Source organism: Cariama cristata, unplaced genomic scaffold (assembly GCF_000690535.1).
Source record: "Cariama cristata isolate BGI_N322 unplaced genomic scaffold, ASM69053v1 scaffold16004, whole genome shotgun sequence".
NCBI lineage: Eukaryota > Metazoa > Chordata > Aves > Cariamiformes > Cariamidae > Cariama > Cariama cristata.
In genome coordinates, this window is record NW_009612527.1 from 1 (window position 1) to 18715 (window position 18715).

General features: G+C 37.8%; 1 protein-coding gene across 1 annotated transcript in view; it reads left to right on the plus strand.

Moving 5' to 3' along the window:
• Positions 1 to 792: 792 nt before the first annotated feature.
• LOC104160549 (inversin-like) overlaps positions 793 to 18715 on the plus strand; it is a gene marked incomplete at its 5' end in the record, with an annotated part of 28904 nt that continues 10981 nt past the window's right edge. The window contains 4 exons of the mRNA XM_009698689.1: positions 793 to 899; positions 4198 to 4410; positions 12371 to 12672; positions 17563 to 18370. Coding sequence (XP_009696991.1) covers positions 793 to 899; positions 4198 to 4410; positions 12371 to 12672; positions 17563 to 18370 — 1430 coding nt within the window. The remainder of the gene's footprint in view (positions 900 to 4197; positions 4411 to 12370; positions 12673 to 17562; positions 18371 to 18715) is intronic.

An 18715-nucleotide genomic window follows, 5' to 3' on the forward strand; every position in this document is an offset into this window, starting at 1 on the left:
TGAACCCCAAGGTACCGTTGGCCTTCTTGACCACGATGGCACATTGCTCGCTCATGGGCAACTTGTTGCCCCCCAGGACTCTCAGGTCCTTCTCTGCCGAGCTACTTTCCAGCAGATCAACCCCTAACCTGTACTGGTGTGTGGGGTTGTTCCTCCCTTGGTGCAGGACCCTACTCTCACCCTTGTTGAACTTCATCAGGTTCCTCTCCGGTCAACTCTCCAGCCTGCCCAGGTCTCACTGAATGGCAGCACAGGTCATGTATGAGCAGGCTGCACAGAGTGCAGTCTGAGAGCTGGACTTGTGAGAGAATCTAGGTTTCTGAAATCAAACTCATTTTGAAAGCACATCTGGAGTCTTTCTTTGTTTGCCTGGGCTGATAAGCTTTCCGCAAACTTCATCTGATTTTGAATTCTGTAGTAATTCTTTCCGTCTTGTCACAGTGTTTTGGAGCAACCTAGAAAACAGTCTGAACTACAAAGGTTGATGAGAGCTGCTTCAGACCTGGGCGGCATAGCTGCAAAGAAAGCAACTCTAGAGCTAGTCTCCTAATGCTGTTTCTCAGCTGCTTTAGGTGAAAAAGCAATAATGTTGTAATCTTGTTTAAAAAAAAAAAATTTACTTCATTTTTAAGTGCTGTATTCTTTTATTTTAACAAGGAAGTTTATTTAGAAGAATTACTTTCTCCTTCATGTCCAGAAAAGCATTGAATTACAGTATGATTTACAACTTCTGTTGTGGCCTGATAGAGTTTGGGGATAATGCTTATTTTTATTCTGTTCTATTGTTTACAGGGAAGAACTGCTTTGCACTGGCTCTGTAACAATGGCTACCTTGATGCTATAAAGTTGCTGCTTGGTTTTGATGCTTTCCCTAATCATATGGAGAACAGCGAGGAGAGGTATTGCTTGTCTAAATGCATTATTTTGTAATTTAGCAAAAGTGCTACCTACTGATTTACATGTTAAGTGTTCAGATGTTGCCAAAGAATCATGATCTTGTATCTAAAAGGAGTGCTGTAATCTTGTGCTTCAGTGTAAGCAGCTTTTCTAATGGAGAAAATCTCTTCTTTAAGTAAGACATTGCAACTTCAACTGTTTATACTTTTGAACCTTGAACTTACAGAGATTTCTGCAAGTATTTGCTCATTCTAGTCTTGTTTGAAATATTAAAGATCTCTTTTATTTATTTGAAGTTGACAGTGGATATGTACGGACAAAAGACGAAAAGGCATTTCTGCTTCTGTTGGAGAAGACTGGAATTTTTCTTTTCTATTTGGTAGGAATACAGTGAGAAGAAAGAAAACAGGAGAAGTATAATGTTATATTTTAAAATAGTGATTACAAATTACTTGGTGGTTAACTGTATTCTAAAGGCCTAGTTTAAAAAAAAAATCCTCCTATAATCATAAAGAGACAGTACATTTACATCTCTTTGTCTTTCATTGACATATAAATATTAGTTGTTTTAAAGTGATTTGGGTTGTAGAGTTCTAATTAGTCACGTGACCATGAAGATAATTACTATCAGCAGAAATTTATAATGCCTTTTTTAGAGCAGGTGACCTCCTCATAATTATAAATAAAATTATGATCAGTATACCATATAAATGTGAACATTTCAACATTCTAAATAACTTAAGGACTTCAAAACCCTATATTTTTAATGCTAAATTTGAGACTTCCATACTTATCGCAGTTTTTAATTGCTTTCTTCCCCCATCATTTATCTTATGTTCTCTACTCTAAACCACTCAGATCTCTCTTCCTTTTCTGTTCTTATTTTTCATTGAGAAGCACAAAGGAAAGTGTAAGTAGTTCCTAATTAAGGAGGGGCAATTCTCTCTTTTGTAAATTTTGGTAGAAAATTAAATAAACAGTTGTAATTAAATTACTCTTCATAAGTAAGATTAAAAGCTACTATTTTGCCAGAAAGGAGGCTGTTATTTTCCTTACTTTGTAGAAATATACTAATAATGCTCAAATAAGGAAAATACCCTAGCTGTGGTTTTACTGTAGTCATTCAGTTAGTATCTATTTTTGTTTCCCTTCTGGCATTAATATACATTCTTATATATAAACCTAGGTTGCGAAAAATATAGCTGCAGTATCCCAAATGTCAGCCCTTAAGCACTAGTCCATATGCAGAACAAACCAGATCCCCCATATTTCTAGATGAATCAGTCTTTAAATATAATTCTCCTAAAAATATATATAGTGTATATAAAAATTGCACAATTGCCTCTTAATAATCATCTACAAAACCTTGTTTTATTGTTAAGAGATGGGAATTTTGGAAAGTGGAAAATCAAGTTGAATGTTGTAAGAGAGAGTGAAAATAACGTCATGGATATGGTTCATCCATAATTGGATGAAATAGTTTTTTTCATCAGTAACAATTTCACCAGAGAGTCATTTTTTTTCCAATATACCTATAGAAAGAAGCTTCCCTTCTTCACCTTCTTAGAGGGCAATATGAGATACCAGTTCAAAATTCAAGCATGGTGATTAAAACGAAATCAGTTTGTGAAAAGATGGAGCTGAGATTGCATCTAGGATTTAAAGCTGCTCAGTTGCTTGAGATATGTGATCAAGTGTTAGTCTGGAGGGTGGGAGGTTTGTTGTTCTTTGCAAATTTATTTTGTAATCCAACTTGATGTCTTGGGCGCATCACATGATGCCAGGCTAACTGCTGCATGACCAACTTCATGCTAAATGACGTGTAACAGCTGATGGCTGATGTCTTCTTTGCTTGTTTTCCTGTGAAGGCAGCTTGATTTAAAAGTGATCTGCTTTAGAGATAACCAGTGGAAAAGAAAATTTATAATAGGCTTTGAACTGACACAACAGAGTGATAGCTGGTTGTATGGAGTATATGTGAGCAGCCTTGAACAGGTAGTGTCCAGTTGTGCAAACCCCTATTCAGATTTGATTTGAGTGATTTTTTTACTTTCAAAGGTAGCCCTAATGGAGTTAGAGAATCCACATTTAAAAATACGGGTTTTCATGACTGGAATGCATAATATAATACATTGTCTTGGTACATACATACTAGTAGCATAAAGTTTACTTTAGTATCTTTTGTGTCTTTAATTAAAATATTCAAAATTAGGTATAGTTTTAACATGTGTTTTCCTGAAATGAGGTCCCTTCTAAAGGTCCCATTCCTAGGTTATCAAAAATCCCTATCTCTTTAAATGCTATCAGCAACACACCTTGACATACAAATTTTCATGTTATGTCATTGTCTTTATTCCTGCAGACACTTCAGTTCAGATACTGTTAATCCTTCCATCAAATCATTGCTGTGTGGCAAGTCCAATTGTGCTTTCTGTCTGTTTTTCTTTGCTTACCAGCATTGCGTCCTAGCAAGTTACCATCAAGAAGAACCCTAATTTTCACAATCGCATACATTGACACTTGCTATTTGATAGTCTTGTATTATATGATCTTGATTATGGTTTGTGACTGATAGTTTTCAGTCAGTAAATGTCATTGCCTAATGTTTCAGTGCTGGTGAGGGAGGTATGTAAATTTTGCTCCTGTGTTGACAATGGGAAATTTGGGAATTATTTTTGAAAAGGCTTAGGCATCTTTGACACTGTTAAAAACCAAAGCCATGTCATGTTTTTAGCACCTGTGTCCATTTGAAAACAGACTTAAGTCTTCCTAGTGTTCTTAAAAAAATGTTATTCCTTCATACAGGTATAATCCTGCTGCTTGGTCAGTCAAACTGTCCTCAGTCATTGTTATAAAAGCTAGGCCACATTTGACAGTAAATCTCTAGTAAATTCATATGGAAATAACACATTTAGATTATTATTATTTAGATTATATTTCTATATGAGAACCTCAATAACACCTTTTTAAGATTGATTGCCTAAAGCAGTTAATGCTATGGATAGGGCTTTGGAGAATTTTGATCCAACACTTCATATAGTCTGCCCCCCGCCGCCCCCTCGCCTTATATTAGGAGACTAAAATAAGCCTTAAACATAGTCACAGTGTGTAGAGTGAGTAAGGCAAGAAAATAATATCTAAAAAATAGTAAAACAGCCTACTGAAAACAGTATTTAATCTGTCTTCATACTAGAAGTTGCCGCCTTATGAAGTGAGCATGAAGTAAATGCACATTATGATTAGAATTCTAGTTCAATGATAACTGTTGTGGGTTTGTTTTGTTTTTTTTTATTTTTTTAGATACACTCCACTTGATTATGCCTTGCTTGGTGAACACCATGAAGTGATTCAGTTCATGTTAGAACATGGAGCTCTGTCTATAGCTGCCATACAGGACATTGCTGCTTTCAAAATTCAGGCTGTCTACAAAGGATACAAAGTTAGAAAGGCTTTTCAAGAAAGGAAGAATCTTTTAATGAAACATGAACAGCTGAGAAAAGATGCTGCTGCCAAGTAAGTCTGAGACTTGAAATATACTCCAGCAAATAGACATTTGTCATAAGTTTGTGTATATCAGTGTATGATTTTTATCTGTTACTCATCATCATTTATTGTCCCTCATAGTAAAATTCATGAAACTGTAGGAAACATGTAATGGATTTTTTTCCATACACCTATAGATGGAAATTATTTTCCAGATAATCCCAAATTAAATAACAAGCTTTATATACAAGAACAAGGCGAAATACCAAAAGCTGAGAAACTAGCATGATAACATCCATGAATCTTTAGCTGATATTCTGTATGATGATAAAAAGACTTGGAAAGCATTTATCACTCTAAGGTAATGGAAATAATTATTGACCTATCAAGTCTTTGACATCAGTTTTTAAAATAAATTAATAAGTAGATGAAGAAAAAAAAAAACACAAGAAAAGCCTGGTTTAATAAGGCTTAACTTACTGTTTCACAGAGGAGGTTGTGCTTTTCTAGGAAATTGAACTGCTGGATTTTATTTGCAACTTCTGTCTTGGCAGTATCATTCTCTGCATTTACATTTTCTACTTCCGAATGGGAGAGTTACCATGAAATCATTGTATTAGATTACAGATAATGAACATACACAATTCAAATAGTTGTTTGTAAGATGTGTAGGTTACGACTGAGTTTCTACTGTATTTAAATGAGGTAATTGTAGCAAAGTGGTGAAATTCTAAAATCAGAAGGTACATAAATGATCATCAAAATACTTGGACTTGGCTTGCTTGGACTTATCCTTAAGGTTCATGATATGAAGAACAAATTAGCACCTGGTTTCTCTTGAAGAAATCTGATTCTGGAATGAAAAAACCATAAGAATCTGAAAAGACTTCTGCATGATTTTGTAGTATTATTTCTGTAAAGAGAGATCATATGAATAAACACACAACATAATTATTGCACCTAGAGGTATTTTTGTTGCATCCCTATATCACAGACAAAGTCAGCTGCACTCTGCGCTATTTCAAATTCGGTAGTTTGATGTTCTGCATAACTGGCCAGTCTGACCTTTGTTGGGTTTGAATGCTACTGCTATACTGGTTAATAATTGTTAATGCCCAGTAAGAACCAAAGCTAGAAATAATCAGATCTCTTCCTCACATCTTTAGATCGTAATGTTGTAACTTGCAGCTCTCCTACTATTTGCCTTTTCTGTTGAAGTCAGTAGAAAGCACACTCATGCATGGAGAAGCTGCCTTTGAAATTATCCCAAATATCTTACGTATTTCTTTTTAATTTGGAGAAGTCTGCTTCTTGCTGTGTGGTCACAACTGACTTTACCAAATGAGGTAATTTTATTCTTTGTGATGACAGTAATTTTTAGAAGAATCTATGATCCCCATCTAGAAGATAAATGAAAAAGGTTTGCCTTGTGGAAATTTGGGGGTGTTTTTGTAATTGTTTTCCTTTGTGAGTTTCTGATGTACTTTCTGAAACTTACTGAGCTGCTGTTGATTTGTTTGAAAACAATAGAAACAAAGTCTCTGTACCAAATACCATAAAACCAGGATTAAAATACAATTGGAGTGTACAAGCAAATCAAGTTGTCACAAAACAAATTTTATTTAATTGCAATTTTATGATCTGTAATAAACTGGAGGGGACATTATGTTGTCATCATTCTGCATACCCATCTGTGCATTCCACAGCTAAAATTGGCCAGGGTGTTGCTACATACAAAAACCTAATATCCCTACTGATGTTTAAAAGTCTGCTCTCCAGATAAAAGTAGACATTATGTGAGAATCCAGAATGCTGGTGAGCTCCTAGATTGAACACCCCCCCCAACTATTTCAGTGTGTATGTTTAAAACTTGCTTTGTAATACGTTATTTTAGAGAGTCTCACTTATATAAATCATTTCTAAGTCTGCATGTTTTTAATTAGTCTGTTCCTTTTCTTTTTTTCTTTTTTTTTTTCCTTAACAAAAAGTCAACCAACATCTCATACCTGTAGTATTTTCTGGTAAAGTTACATTCACTGTATTCAATGCCTGTGAAATAAGCATATTCTTCCATGTTGATCAAACCTATATCAAAGAAATGGTAATTTATAAAATGAAGATTGACTGAGGCCAAAACAACATGCACACTATTATGTCATTGAGCAGAGAGACATATCAGGAGACCAGTTTGGGTAAGCAGAGAAGCCATGACAGATCTTGAATGCAAAAAGGCAGTAAATAGGAGGTGAAAGCAGGGACGGGCTGTAAAGGAAGAGTGTAAAAACATTGCTTGGGCACATAGGGATGGTGTCAGAAAAGGCAAAACTCAAATGGAATTGAGGCTTTCAAGGGGTGTCACAGGTAACAAGGTGAGCTTCTGCCTCTACATTAATAGTGAAAGGCTGAGCAAGGAAAACATGGGCCTGTTGCTGAACGGTGCGAGTGGTTTAGTGACAACAGAGACAGGTGTGGCAGAAGTACTCAGTGCGTTCTTTTCCTCAGTCTTCACGAGGAAGGTCTCCCAGGCCTCTGTGCTTAGAGAAGTGGTTCAAGGAGGAGGAGAACTGCCAGCTGTGAATGAGGATTAAGGCTGGGATCGCTTGAGAGAACGCAGCCCAGACGAGTCCATGGGACCAGATGGGTTGCATCCAAGGGTGCTGAGAGAACTAACTGATGTCCTTAAAAGGCCACTTTCCAACATCATTGAAAGGTCACAGAGGCCAGGGAAGGTCCCCAATGATTGGAGGAAAGGAAATGTTGCACGGAACTTCAAAAAGGACCAAAAGAACAATCTGGGGAACTGCAGACTGGTTGGCCTCACTTTGGTCCCTGGGAAACTTATAACAGACATAAGTTGAAACGAGAGATTTTGACTGGAAATAAAGAGAGATTTTTTCACCCTTGCGACAGTCGAGCAGTGGAACGGGTTGCCCAGAGAGGTTGTACAGTCTCCATCCTTAAAGGTTTTCAAGACCCAAATGGATAAAAGCTTGAGCAACCCAGTCTGGCCTCATAGTTCACACTTTTTTGAACAGAACATCGGCCTTGATGACTTCCTGAGATCCCTTTCAGTATGTGTTACCTTATGATCCTGTGATCTTTTGGAAGAGGGTAATGTTGATGGGATGTATGAGTATTAAACATTTTAACAGCCATAAATGTGTCAATATAATAGGTGCTCTTCTTCAGTGGGAGTGAAGGTACCTGGCTATTAATAGGTGGGATGGAGAACCTGGCAGGAGGGAAACAGTGCTTTAGGAGAGTAGCGCAGAAGCTATCTGGGAAGGAGGCATTTAAAAAACAGTCAGACTACATACAGGTAAAATGGTGGACTTTTAAAATATTTTTACAAAGAGGCTTTTGTTTTACTTTTTACAAAATGAGGTCTTTAGGAAAATAATATTTAAGGGTTGAAAGCATATTCAGAGAAAACTGATGTCCAATATATTGGGTTTTGAAAGGGCTGCAACATTCATTCATCACTTATTCACCTTCTCTTTGAATTTCTCAGAATAAGTTCCTGAATCCATACTCCTGTTTTTACTAAGTCTTCTGGATTTCATTCTGACCAGTTGGAGGAAACTGATTAAGAATGTGGATATGAAAAGGAAATGGATGAAAGTGAGTAAGAGTAACTCGCTCATGATATTTAGGAAGAGAAGAACAGCAAGAAAATAAACCAGTTCAATTAAACAGCCTTCTATAGATTTAGAAAAATGTTCTAGCGGCAAGAGAGTACAAGTAGATTATGAGGTTCTTCAAAAAACTGGTAGTAAGGCCTGCATGCTGAGAAAAGATAAGTGTAGCAAGAGAGAAAATAATGAGCTTTTCAGAAACATGAAAAGGGAAAGCACATAGTGGAAATTCAGTGCAGTTACTAAAACTGAGGGTAATAATAACACAATGATAAAATTAAACAAGCTGAGGTGCAAAATAAGAACAACTAGCAAGGGATGCGAGGTATCACAATAAATCGCTGTAAACATACACACTGTAAAAGGAAGAGCAAAGAAAGAGTTGGTCCACAAGTGATGCTAAGAAGGCTGAAGTGTTCTATGCCTTTTTTTGCTTCAGTCTTCCTTAAATGTGAAATGATACCCATTAGTGAATGGAATTCACACTAGTAATGAAGGGCAGCAGTGCAGGCTAAAATTCTGAAACATCCTGAGGTGTTTAGAAAACTGGGTGATAAAATGGTTAACCTTAAAAACTTTAGGAGGACCGATGGGACTGGAGAATTCATGAAATGAGCAAGGTGTCCATGTTCTCGAAGGGGAAGAAGAGGAGTCTGTAGACTATAACCTTCAGTCCCAAGAACCACAGAATTGTTGAGGTTGGAAGGGACCACTTGAGATCATCTAGTCCATCCCTGCCCCTGCTCAAACAGGGTCAGCTAGAGCAGTTTGCCCAGGACCATGTCCAGCCAGGTTTTGAATATCTATGCAAACGAAGACCCCACAACCTCTCTGGGCAACCTATTCCAGTGTTTGACCACCCTCACAGTAAAAAAAAAATAAAAATAATGTTTTCTTGTGTTCAGATAGAATTTTGTGAGTTTTAATTTATGCTTATTGCCTGCTGTCCTGTCAGTGGGTGCTACTGAGAACAGTTGGGCTCCATCTTTTTCATTCCTTCCCATCAAGTATTTATAGACATAGATGAGATTCCCCCGAGTCTTCTCTTGTCCAGGCTCAGTAGTCCCAGCTGTCTCAGCCTCTACTCATATGAAAGATGCTCCAGTCCCTTAAGCTTCTCCATGGCCTTTCCATTACAGTAACTCCATACCTTTCTTATCCTGGAATGAGTAATCAGACTTCTATGTATCTGGAACATAACAAAGCAAGAAATAATGGCTGGTCTGAATTTGCTAAGAACAAATTGTATCAAACCAACTTATTCTTTTGTGACAGAGTAAAAAGTTTTGTGGCCACAGAGAAACAGTAGCTATCATTCAGACTTGCCTGAAGTTTTCATACTTTCTCAGGTGCCATTCTCATTAGGACGATGTAGCATGAATTAAACTGCTATTAGATGGATGAAGACTGCTTGGAAGAATGTATGCAAAGAGTAGTTCCTAATGGTTCAACTTTAGACTGGAAGTGTATGTTGATGAGAATTCCGCCTAAATCCATCCTGAATATGATACTATGCAGTATTTTCCTTTGAAAAGTAAAATGTTAAATTTGCAAATAGCACCAAGATGCAGAAGAGTGTAAACACACTGAAGACTAAATTAGAAATCAGAATGGTGTTAAATACATATTGAGAAATGCTTGAGGAAAAAATAATTAGTTAAGGACAAATGGACTGCTCTACATATTTGGAAGACCAAACAACATAGGAATACTGGACAGAAATTAACTGTCATCTTAGCATTTTTATTAAGGATATCTGTCAAAAGGTTGTGGTAGATGAGAAACTGGACATGTCGTGAGTCAACAGCGTCATGCTTTTAAAAACAAGCATCATGCAGCAAGTATAGCAGGAAGCAGCTGTTTATACAATATGAAATATAACTCCTTTTGGTCCAGATAAAGTTCAGCAGCAGTAGGACCATACCTGGAGATCTATTTTCAGTTATGATTTTTTTAAGTAACTTTTTTTGTGAGGATAACTTTAAAAATGCTCTCCAGGCACATGGACATGTTCTAAATTTAAAATGTCCTCCCCAGAGTAGATACTAAAAGCAAAGTGTTCTTAACAGAATAGAAAAGGTTGGATTCATTTTAGCAGGATCAAAAATTCAGAGCATATCTGTGTCTTCACAAATGCGTAAGGCTGAAACTGTTCCTTTCCATCTGCTACAGCCTCAATTTCCATTTGCTCACTTTTGTAACGAAATACAAATTTATGACCATTCAGGACAAAATTCTGTTGCAATTATAGTGGAAAATGTTGGCCTGCCAGCTCTGTTAGCACTATTGAGCTGTCGTTGTCTTAACTGTAGAGCCCAAATTTGGATCCTGTTGAGTCACCAGAACCTCCTGAGAATGACTGAGAGCCCTGAAGTTAGGAACTTGTATACTTCCTTTACTTGTTCATGAAACCTAGTCTTTCAACTTGGACAACAGTAAAACTTGGAAATTTTAATTTCGAAGATATCCTTCATTGTAATACAAACTGAATTTCTGACTAAATAAAGCAAAACAGAAGGGGAGGTTCATCAGTATTCAGGAGTCTGTTAATCAACTAAGCTCTGCTGTGACCATTAGGATAATGGTCTATGAATAGGGAGCTTTGAAATCCCTTCCATTTACTTTTTTTTCAGTTTAATCTGAAAAAGTAGCACACAAACAAGGCCTTTTAAAAAAAAAATCCTCTTTTACTTCTTCTCAGTTTCTGGTCCTGTGTCATTTCAATAACTTTACAATTGGTACATTGCTGAAGTTACTGTTCTGAGTTAATCTGCTCATCCAAAGAGTGCAGGCCACTCTGGCTTGATAGTGTATCACACAACCCATCTCATACTTTCTTTTTTAATACCCTGAATGGAGGATACTGGTAATAGGCTGCTTGATTCTTGTGAAGAAAAGAAAATGACTATTCTGTGAATAGTAAGATCTGATTTATCATCTCAAATGGCAGAGTAATGGCAGCGAGATCCATACTGTACACAAGACAGACATCCCCACATAGTCCGGTTGTGAAATGCCGATATTACTTGAAACTAGCCACTTTTTTCTGTACCGAAGGGAATACTGAACCTCAGGCTGCCAGGAGTGTATTTTTTAGATCAATTAGCAGCTTTTCAGGTACAAAGTTCAATCAGCTTCTTCTGCAGAGCGTACTTGATAAGATAGTACTGACAGATAAAGTTAAGGCTTCTCCCTGGAAGCTCACACAGAAATGACATATACTAGCATTGATACGACTCACAGGAACTGAGGATGGCATGCTGCATAACTAACCTGTCATACGCTGTGCTGTGAGCTAATGTGTCAACAGTCTGCAAACTATGTTGTAGCATTGGAAGCAAGTTAAAATATCAGGCAGCTACATGATACATTTACCACCTGTCCATTCCAACAGGAAAAGTGTCACTTCATCTTACAACCAGTGCTTAATTTATAAAAACAAATTCAATGGTAGGTAGGTATGTAATGTTTGCTACATGTTATTGGCTTTATTCTGCTTTGTAGGAAAAAGAATTCAAAAGCTAAAGTGCAATGATATCCCAGTATATCTCAAAATAGGCTGCAAACTTTTATTCAACAGATGCGCCTTTCCTAACCTTGTCCAAAATTCTCTTTTGTATCTACACTATTTAGGACATGCATGACTTCTTTCTTTTTTGAAAACCAAATGTCATAATTGTAATGGCATGCTATGTGCACACAAGTTTTTAATTCACATCTCGTATTTTCAGTATTTATCATTTGTATAACGCATAATCTGTTAATGTAAAATTAATTATCTACCGATGATAAATATATAGCAGCAAATTAGTTGGTTTGAAGTTGGTCTATAATTGTCTGTATTAATTATGACACAGGTAAGTATGAAAAAATTTTCAAAGAGATAACGTCTTTTATAAAAGTTTTCCGATTTTCAAATACAGTGCATTGCGTTACGACTTATATTAAAGCATTGCTTATTACTAATGAAAAACATAGTTATCAGTATCGTATTTATTGTCTTCTGACACTTTTTCAAAATCCTGCTTTTAATTTTTGTATGTTTATTAAAAAACTTAATTTCATTGTTTCCAATAAGGGAGTGTTTTAAAATCAGTTTAAACCACAGCAAACTGAATGGGCAGCTGGCTGATAAGGACTTAACCTTCATTAGGCCGTAGCAGCAAGTCAGCTGTTATTTTGGATCAAGCTCGGACACTTCAATGCAATAGATGTCCCTTTCTCACAAAAAAGATGTTTTTAGTGAAGGTTTTATTGTGACAGTGTCAGGTTTCTAGGGAGGAACGCATTCAAGTTAGATACATGCTCCCAAGATTTTGTCTTTGGAATTCTTATGGTATTGACTATAATTACAGGAAACGTGAAGAGGAAAGTAAGAGAAAAGAAGCCAAGCTACAGAAGGGGATGCAGAATGTGGAACAAAATAGGTTTCGAGTACAACAGAACCCTGCAAATCGAGAGAAGTCTACCAGCATCTCGCAGTTACCTAATAAACCAACTGATATACAGAATAAAAGACCTCTGTCCCTCAACGCTTCACAAATTCAACCTGGGAGAAACAGTAGAGGTTCACCTAAAGCTTGTCACAACAAAGGGACACCAAAGGAGAGTTGTCTGTCAGCAGAGTCTCACAGTGAAGGTCATAAAATCAGGCAAGGTTTGTAATCATTTCTAATTGTCCTGATTATCATCTTTGTCTGTGTCGGAGGGTGTTTAAGACCTGTTTTATCTTTGTATCATTTATTATTCTTTCATTGCGGCCAATACTGTTTAATATCTTTATTGATGATCTGGACAAGGGGATCGAGTGCACCCTCAGTAAGTTTGCAGACGACACCAAGCTGGGCAGGAGTGTTGATCTGCTGGAGGATAGAAAGACTCTACAGAGGGATCTGGACAGGCTGGATCGATGGGCCGAGACCAACTGTATGAGGTTCAACAAGGCCAAGTGCCGGGTCCTGCACTTGGGTCACAACAACCCCATGCAACACAACAGGCTTGGCGACAAGTGGCTGGAAAGCTGCCTGACGGAAAAAGACCTGGGGGTGTTGGTCAAGAGCCGGCTGAACATGAGCCGGCAGTGTGCCCAGGCGACCAAGAAGGCCAACAGCATCCTGGCCTGTATCAGAAACGGTGTGGCCAGCAGGACCAGGGCAGTGATCATCCCTTTGTACTCCGCGCTGGTGAGACTGCACCTCAACTACTGTGTTCAGTTTTGGGCCCCTCACTACAAGAAGGACATAGAGGTGCTGGAGCGTGTCCAGAGAAGGGCAACAAAGCTGGTGAAGGGCCTGGAGCACAAATCTTATGAGGAGCGGCTGAGGGAGCTGGAGTTGTTTAGTCTGGAGAAGAGGAGGCTGAGGAGAGACCTGATCGCCCTCTACAACTACTTGAAAGGAGGCTGTAGCGAAGTGAGGGTTGGTCTCTTGTCCCTGGTAACTAGCAATAGGACAAGAGGAAATGGTCTCAAGTTGCGCCAGGGGAGGTTCAGGTTGGATATTAGGAAGAACTTCTTCAGTGTAAGAGTCGTTAGGCATTGGAACAGGCTCCCCAGGGAGATGGTGGACTCACCATCCCTGGAGGTGTTCAAAAAATGTTTAGATGTGGTGCTTCAAGACATGGTTTAGTGGACATGGGGATGTTGGGTAGAAGGTTGGACTTGATGATCTTTGAGGTCTCTTCCAACCATAACGATTGTATGATTCTGTGATTATTTAAGCTGTTCATACAGGATAGAGTTAAATACAGATTCTTCTACTGATTGCTTAAGTTGACAGAGCACACTCAAAAATACCAGTATATACAGTGTCTGTAAAAATACCTAGAATATGGGAGAACAGTTTGTTGGGAGTTGTTCTATTAGTTGCACTATTTAGAGAAAATGAGATTAAAGATACTTGACTTATCTGTAGGATACTTGAAGAATGTTAATGGAGAAATGGTAACTCTTGGTTTTAAACAAGGTTAAAATGAGGATAAAATTGTTACAAGCGCCATCTCTAGCATACAGAGGGAGCTGTTCAGTCAGCCTCATTCTCCATGACAGGGTTCTGCCATGATTTGTCTCTGAAGTCCTCTTGTTGAGAACACTCTAGGATTTTTTTTGAGAAGTGAGACTGTTTTTAGAAATTCTACTATGAAACAGTGTGTCAAAGCTCTTTCTGTTACTTTTCTTGCCCTGCTACACTCTTTTATTCTCTCTGTAAATGATCCTCAGTTTATTATAATTTCTTGACCACTCCTATATTAGGTTTGTGAGGTACACATTTTAATGACATTTCAGTCAGTTCTGACTTAAGCCAGTTATAGGAGCCGATGGCTCAAATTTTTCAAAACTGGTAATGTTAAAGCACCTTTGTTATCATTAGAAGCAAAAATTGGATAATAGTTTATTAAAGGTAAGTTGCAAGAACTCTTTCTCAGATGTAAAATTACTGCTAATTCCTCTGGAAGTTCTGCTAATCAGAATATTATAATAATCCAAAAGAAAAGAAGGTCAAAGAGCTGTCCATACTGAATCATTTTACCTAGATTTCTTTAGCTTTTACACGGAAATGTCTTGGTAAACATAATGCTTGACTGTATTGTCATAGTAAAAGCAGACATGCATATCTTAGCCTAACACATGCTATGATAGGTAAGTAATGGTAAACAGAAGTGTTAGAAATTCTAGCAATCTTTACCTGCATGTGTATTTTCTTTATATTAATTAAAATAGTCTGATGGCAAAGTAAAACACATAAGAATAATCAGAAACAGTGGTTGCCAAATGAAAAATGGGTAGTTGTAATGAACATAATGAGGAGAAATTGCTAAGTATGGAAGAAAGGAGAAGGAGAAAGTTAGATGTGGGGAGGATTACAACAGTGAAGGGAGGAGAAGAGAAGGAGAAGGACAAAGAAACTGTAAAAGAGAAACAAGCAGCCTTTTCTTTTACTGACTCCAGTATGCAGTCTTAGCCAAAATCTTCCATTGGTTATGACAGTGGCAACTGCATTGCATCAGTCTTACTCCCACTGTTTCTTGGAACAAATATAAATGGTTTTGTGCTGGGAGAATGACCTAAGGAAGTAGGTAGTAGGTAGTCCATGGGAAACATGGGCTATGGAGTCAAACTGACTACAGAAATCAGGACTGAATTTGCCAGATTTTCTGCTGAGGATTCTAATATTGATACTTATATTTGAAAAGCCGCATTTACGTTCAGTTGTCTACACTACCCTTCACAGTAACCTAGGGAATTCAAACCAGCAGCAAATGCCAGCAGCATGTAGCTTGGACTTTTGATTGAATGCTTCCCTGAAGTTGGAGATTTCCTGATGTAGCTATGCCAGAATAATTTTTCCATGTTGATGGTTCTGCAGGTAAAATTTTAAAATCATATAGGCTATTGCCTGGAGATTTTTTACTTTTCAGTGTGTCTTTAAAAGCACAATATAATTTCTGCAGAAGATAGAATTTTAATTTTAAACAGAAAATTCTTTGCTATTGTTTATTATCTTTCTTTACCATGAGTGGTGAACATAAGAGAACGGAACTCTTTACTCAAGGTTCTTCTGAAAATACATAACATGTCTACTTCTTCTACAGGGAGCCCAGTTTACCTTCAGATGCTGTAAATAACCCCCCCTCTTGCCCAATCCAAAAAACCTGTGTTTGAAATAAAATGTTTTAGGCATGAATTCTCTTTTTGCTATTGAAATGATGCCCAGAAAGTTGATGCAGCAAAGATCAAATCATGAAGTTCTTTAATTGGTTCTCATTAGGTGTTTTAATCAATCCTCTTGCAACCAAAACTTTAATGGACTTCATTGGATGTTTTATTGGAATTAAATATAAATTTAGATCCTGTGGGCTGTGAAAACTGTGGTTTAGTTCGTGGGTCTTTTCTGATCTGTTCTCCACAGAGAAATCCTCTTCCCTACATGCGTTACCTCATTCACCTTAACCATCTGTACAAACAGATAAGTTCTTTTTTGTGCTCTGTATTTGTTGTTGCATGGTCTTCCTATCTAAGAAAGTTTGTATCAACCTCAAAACATGAGCTACAATACTTAAATTATATTTTTTCCATTATTCAGTTACCCAGTTGTTCAGATTGGGAAGTTTTGCACATACTACTTAAATGCCTTATGGTTGAAGTTAAAAAGCATTCTACACGCTGTACGTGCAAACCAGGTAGCAGGTTTTGGTGAGTTCAGAATGACAAGGCCTTTTTTTAAAAAGCTGTGTTCTTTTTTCCGTGTTGAGAGATCAAAATAAGTGTTGTGACAGTGCTGGAAATTTCATACGTTTGAACTGTCAGCCCTATACTATTTTTATTGATGGCACTGGCAATTTTTTACTTGGCTTTGTTGGGAGTGGGATTATGCCCACAGAAATCTTGGCATCAGAAAGCACATTTTTTAAATTGTCTGTTCCCCTGGTGTAATGCAAGACAGAGGGAATTTCCTTCTCCATTCTGGAAGATTAAAATTAATAATCGATTAAAATAATAGAATTTTTTTTCCCTGTCCCACAACATACAGGGCTATCTACCCAAATGACAATCATGTTTAAGTCAGAGTAGCCTCTCAGCCTGTACTGACCTGTCACTATGATAAATTTTCTCTCTCAGAGAGATCATTGATGATAATCATTAGTTTCTTCTGTATAATCTGTTAGTGTGCCATATTCTGTTATCCAGTCAAAAGAGCATCCTATAAAGGCATTGCAGTAAGGATAAATATAGCATGGTTTCACCAGCTTTTAGATGATCCAGAAGATTTCTATGATCCCAGTATATCAAAGATCTCTTTCTTTTCTTTTTCCCCTCTTACCTGCCCTTCTAATACCCTGTCTGTTACATTTCATCCTGTCTGGTGTTATTTTCTCATTCTCCTGTTAGTTTCCAAACAAAATGGAAGGTGGTTGGTAGATGGGAGATTCTCAGTTTTACACTCCAGTCTGGCTTCCACGTCATCCTCACGAGAGTGTTTAGAAGCAGTTATCACACAGCAGCAAGGGAGAAACGGAAAGGACTTCATAGTCTCATTTGAGATGTCAAGGAAAGTACTGAGAAGCCAAGCGCTCTGGGTTTCTTGGGTGAGTGGCTTACCCTGTCTGTCACCATGTGCCAGGGTACAGGGTGGCTAGAGCAGAAGTTTAGCAAATAAGCTTGAAACAGTGACAGTCTGTTACGGTGTCTTCGCTGGAATGAGCAGGTGTGTTCATGGGGCTGCATTCCTGTGAGCTGCTTTCTTTGGAGAACACCAGTGTATTCAGGTAGGTGAAAAAATAGTTCTTGTGAACTTTTTTTAGGCATCTAACCCAAATGTAATGTGAGAAAGAAAAATTCTTGTAGAACAGTAAGTAAATGAAGAAGTTTGGGACTGTGTACTGTTACAGGCAATCATGTCCTCTTCTGATTCTTCCTGCTTCTCCTTTTTTTTTCGTTTAAGTAAATCCTGGTGTGCCTCAAAGGTAACCGAGCACAAAGATTAGAGACATAAACTATGTTTTGCTGAGTCAGAGACTGAATGTTGGTTTCCATTTCTCTGTTCTAAAGATTCATTGAGGAAACACATCAAAAGCAAGTCGAGTTGTGTCCATTTCCATTGCGGCAAAGCAAAAGAGGGCACAAAAGTTGAAGTGAAGCATCAGGTTGCAACTTCTACAGAACTGGATGGAGAAAAGCACAAGGAGCACACTGTCGAGGCAACAGGCACTTCTGCTCGGAGGAGCCGAAGGCATACTTCTTCTGCGTCTAGGACTGCTAGTGTTGGGGAACTGTTAAGAGATCAAAGTCAGTCTTCATCTGGCAACAGGGACCGTTGTGACGGAACGACTGTGTTCTTCTGCAGTGTCGGTTGTACTGGTGGAATTGCGAGAAACGCAAAGCAGTGTGAAGCTTCTTCCAAAGGCAAAAGGCATCAGCAAAAATCCAGAAATAAAGAGGTAAACGATGAGCGATGTTCACCAGCTGGCTCTAGTAGACCAGGAAGTGCCAAACCAGTATTTGTAAACACTAGAAATGACAGCGTGCGTGCTGTAGAACAAACTAACAAAGTGGGAAATAATGAATTAGCAAAAAAAGCCTCCCCTTTATTGTCTGCTGAGGCAGAACCCACCGGAACTGTGCCAAGAAACCCAGCAGCATGTTCTGCTCCTGATGACAGTCTGAAGTTGGAAAAAACAGGCGTAATTGGATCCAGGAATGCAGATGATCAATTATGTTCTGTCACATGGCAAAGTACAAATATTGAACTAATCCCTTTAGAGATTCGAATGCAGATTATAGAAAAAGAAAGAAAAAGAAAAGAGCTGTTTCGGAAGAAGAACTATGCCGCTACAGTCATACAGAGGACGTGGAGAAGGTAAGAATACTGTTTCAGTAGCTAGAGAAGAGTGAGATACAAGTAAATGTAAATTAAATTAGGCTTGTTGGTAATGTGCTTTATTTGGTCCTCTTGCTTACAACATTACCAGTGCTAAATCAGGAATTTAATTATCTTTCACCAAACAAGTGGATGTGGGTTCCGGTTGCCTAGAATTACATTAGTAAGTTCATAAAAAGTGCAAGGTAAGTGATGACTTTTAATTATTGGTGAAGTGGTTATTAAACTTCTATTTCAAGCACTGATATTTATTTAGAGAGTGCGGATCAAGATTCGCCTAAGCCTGGAGTTCACTGCTGTCGTGTTCATTAGCAAACTTGCACG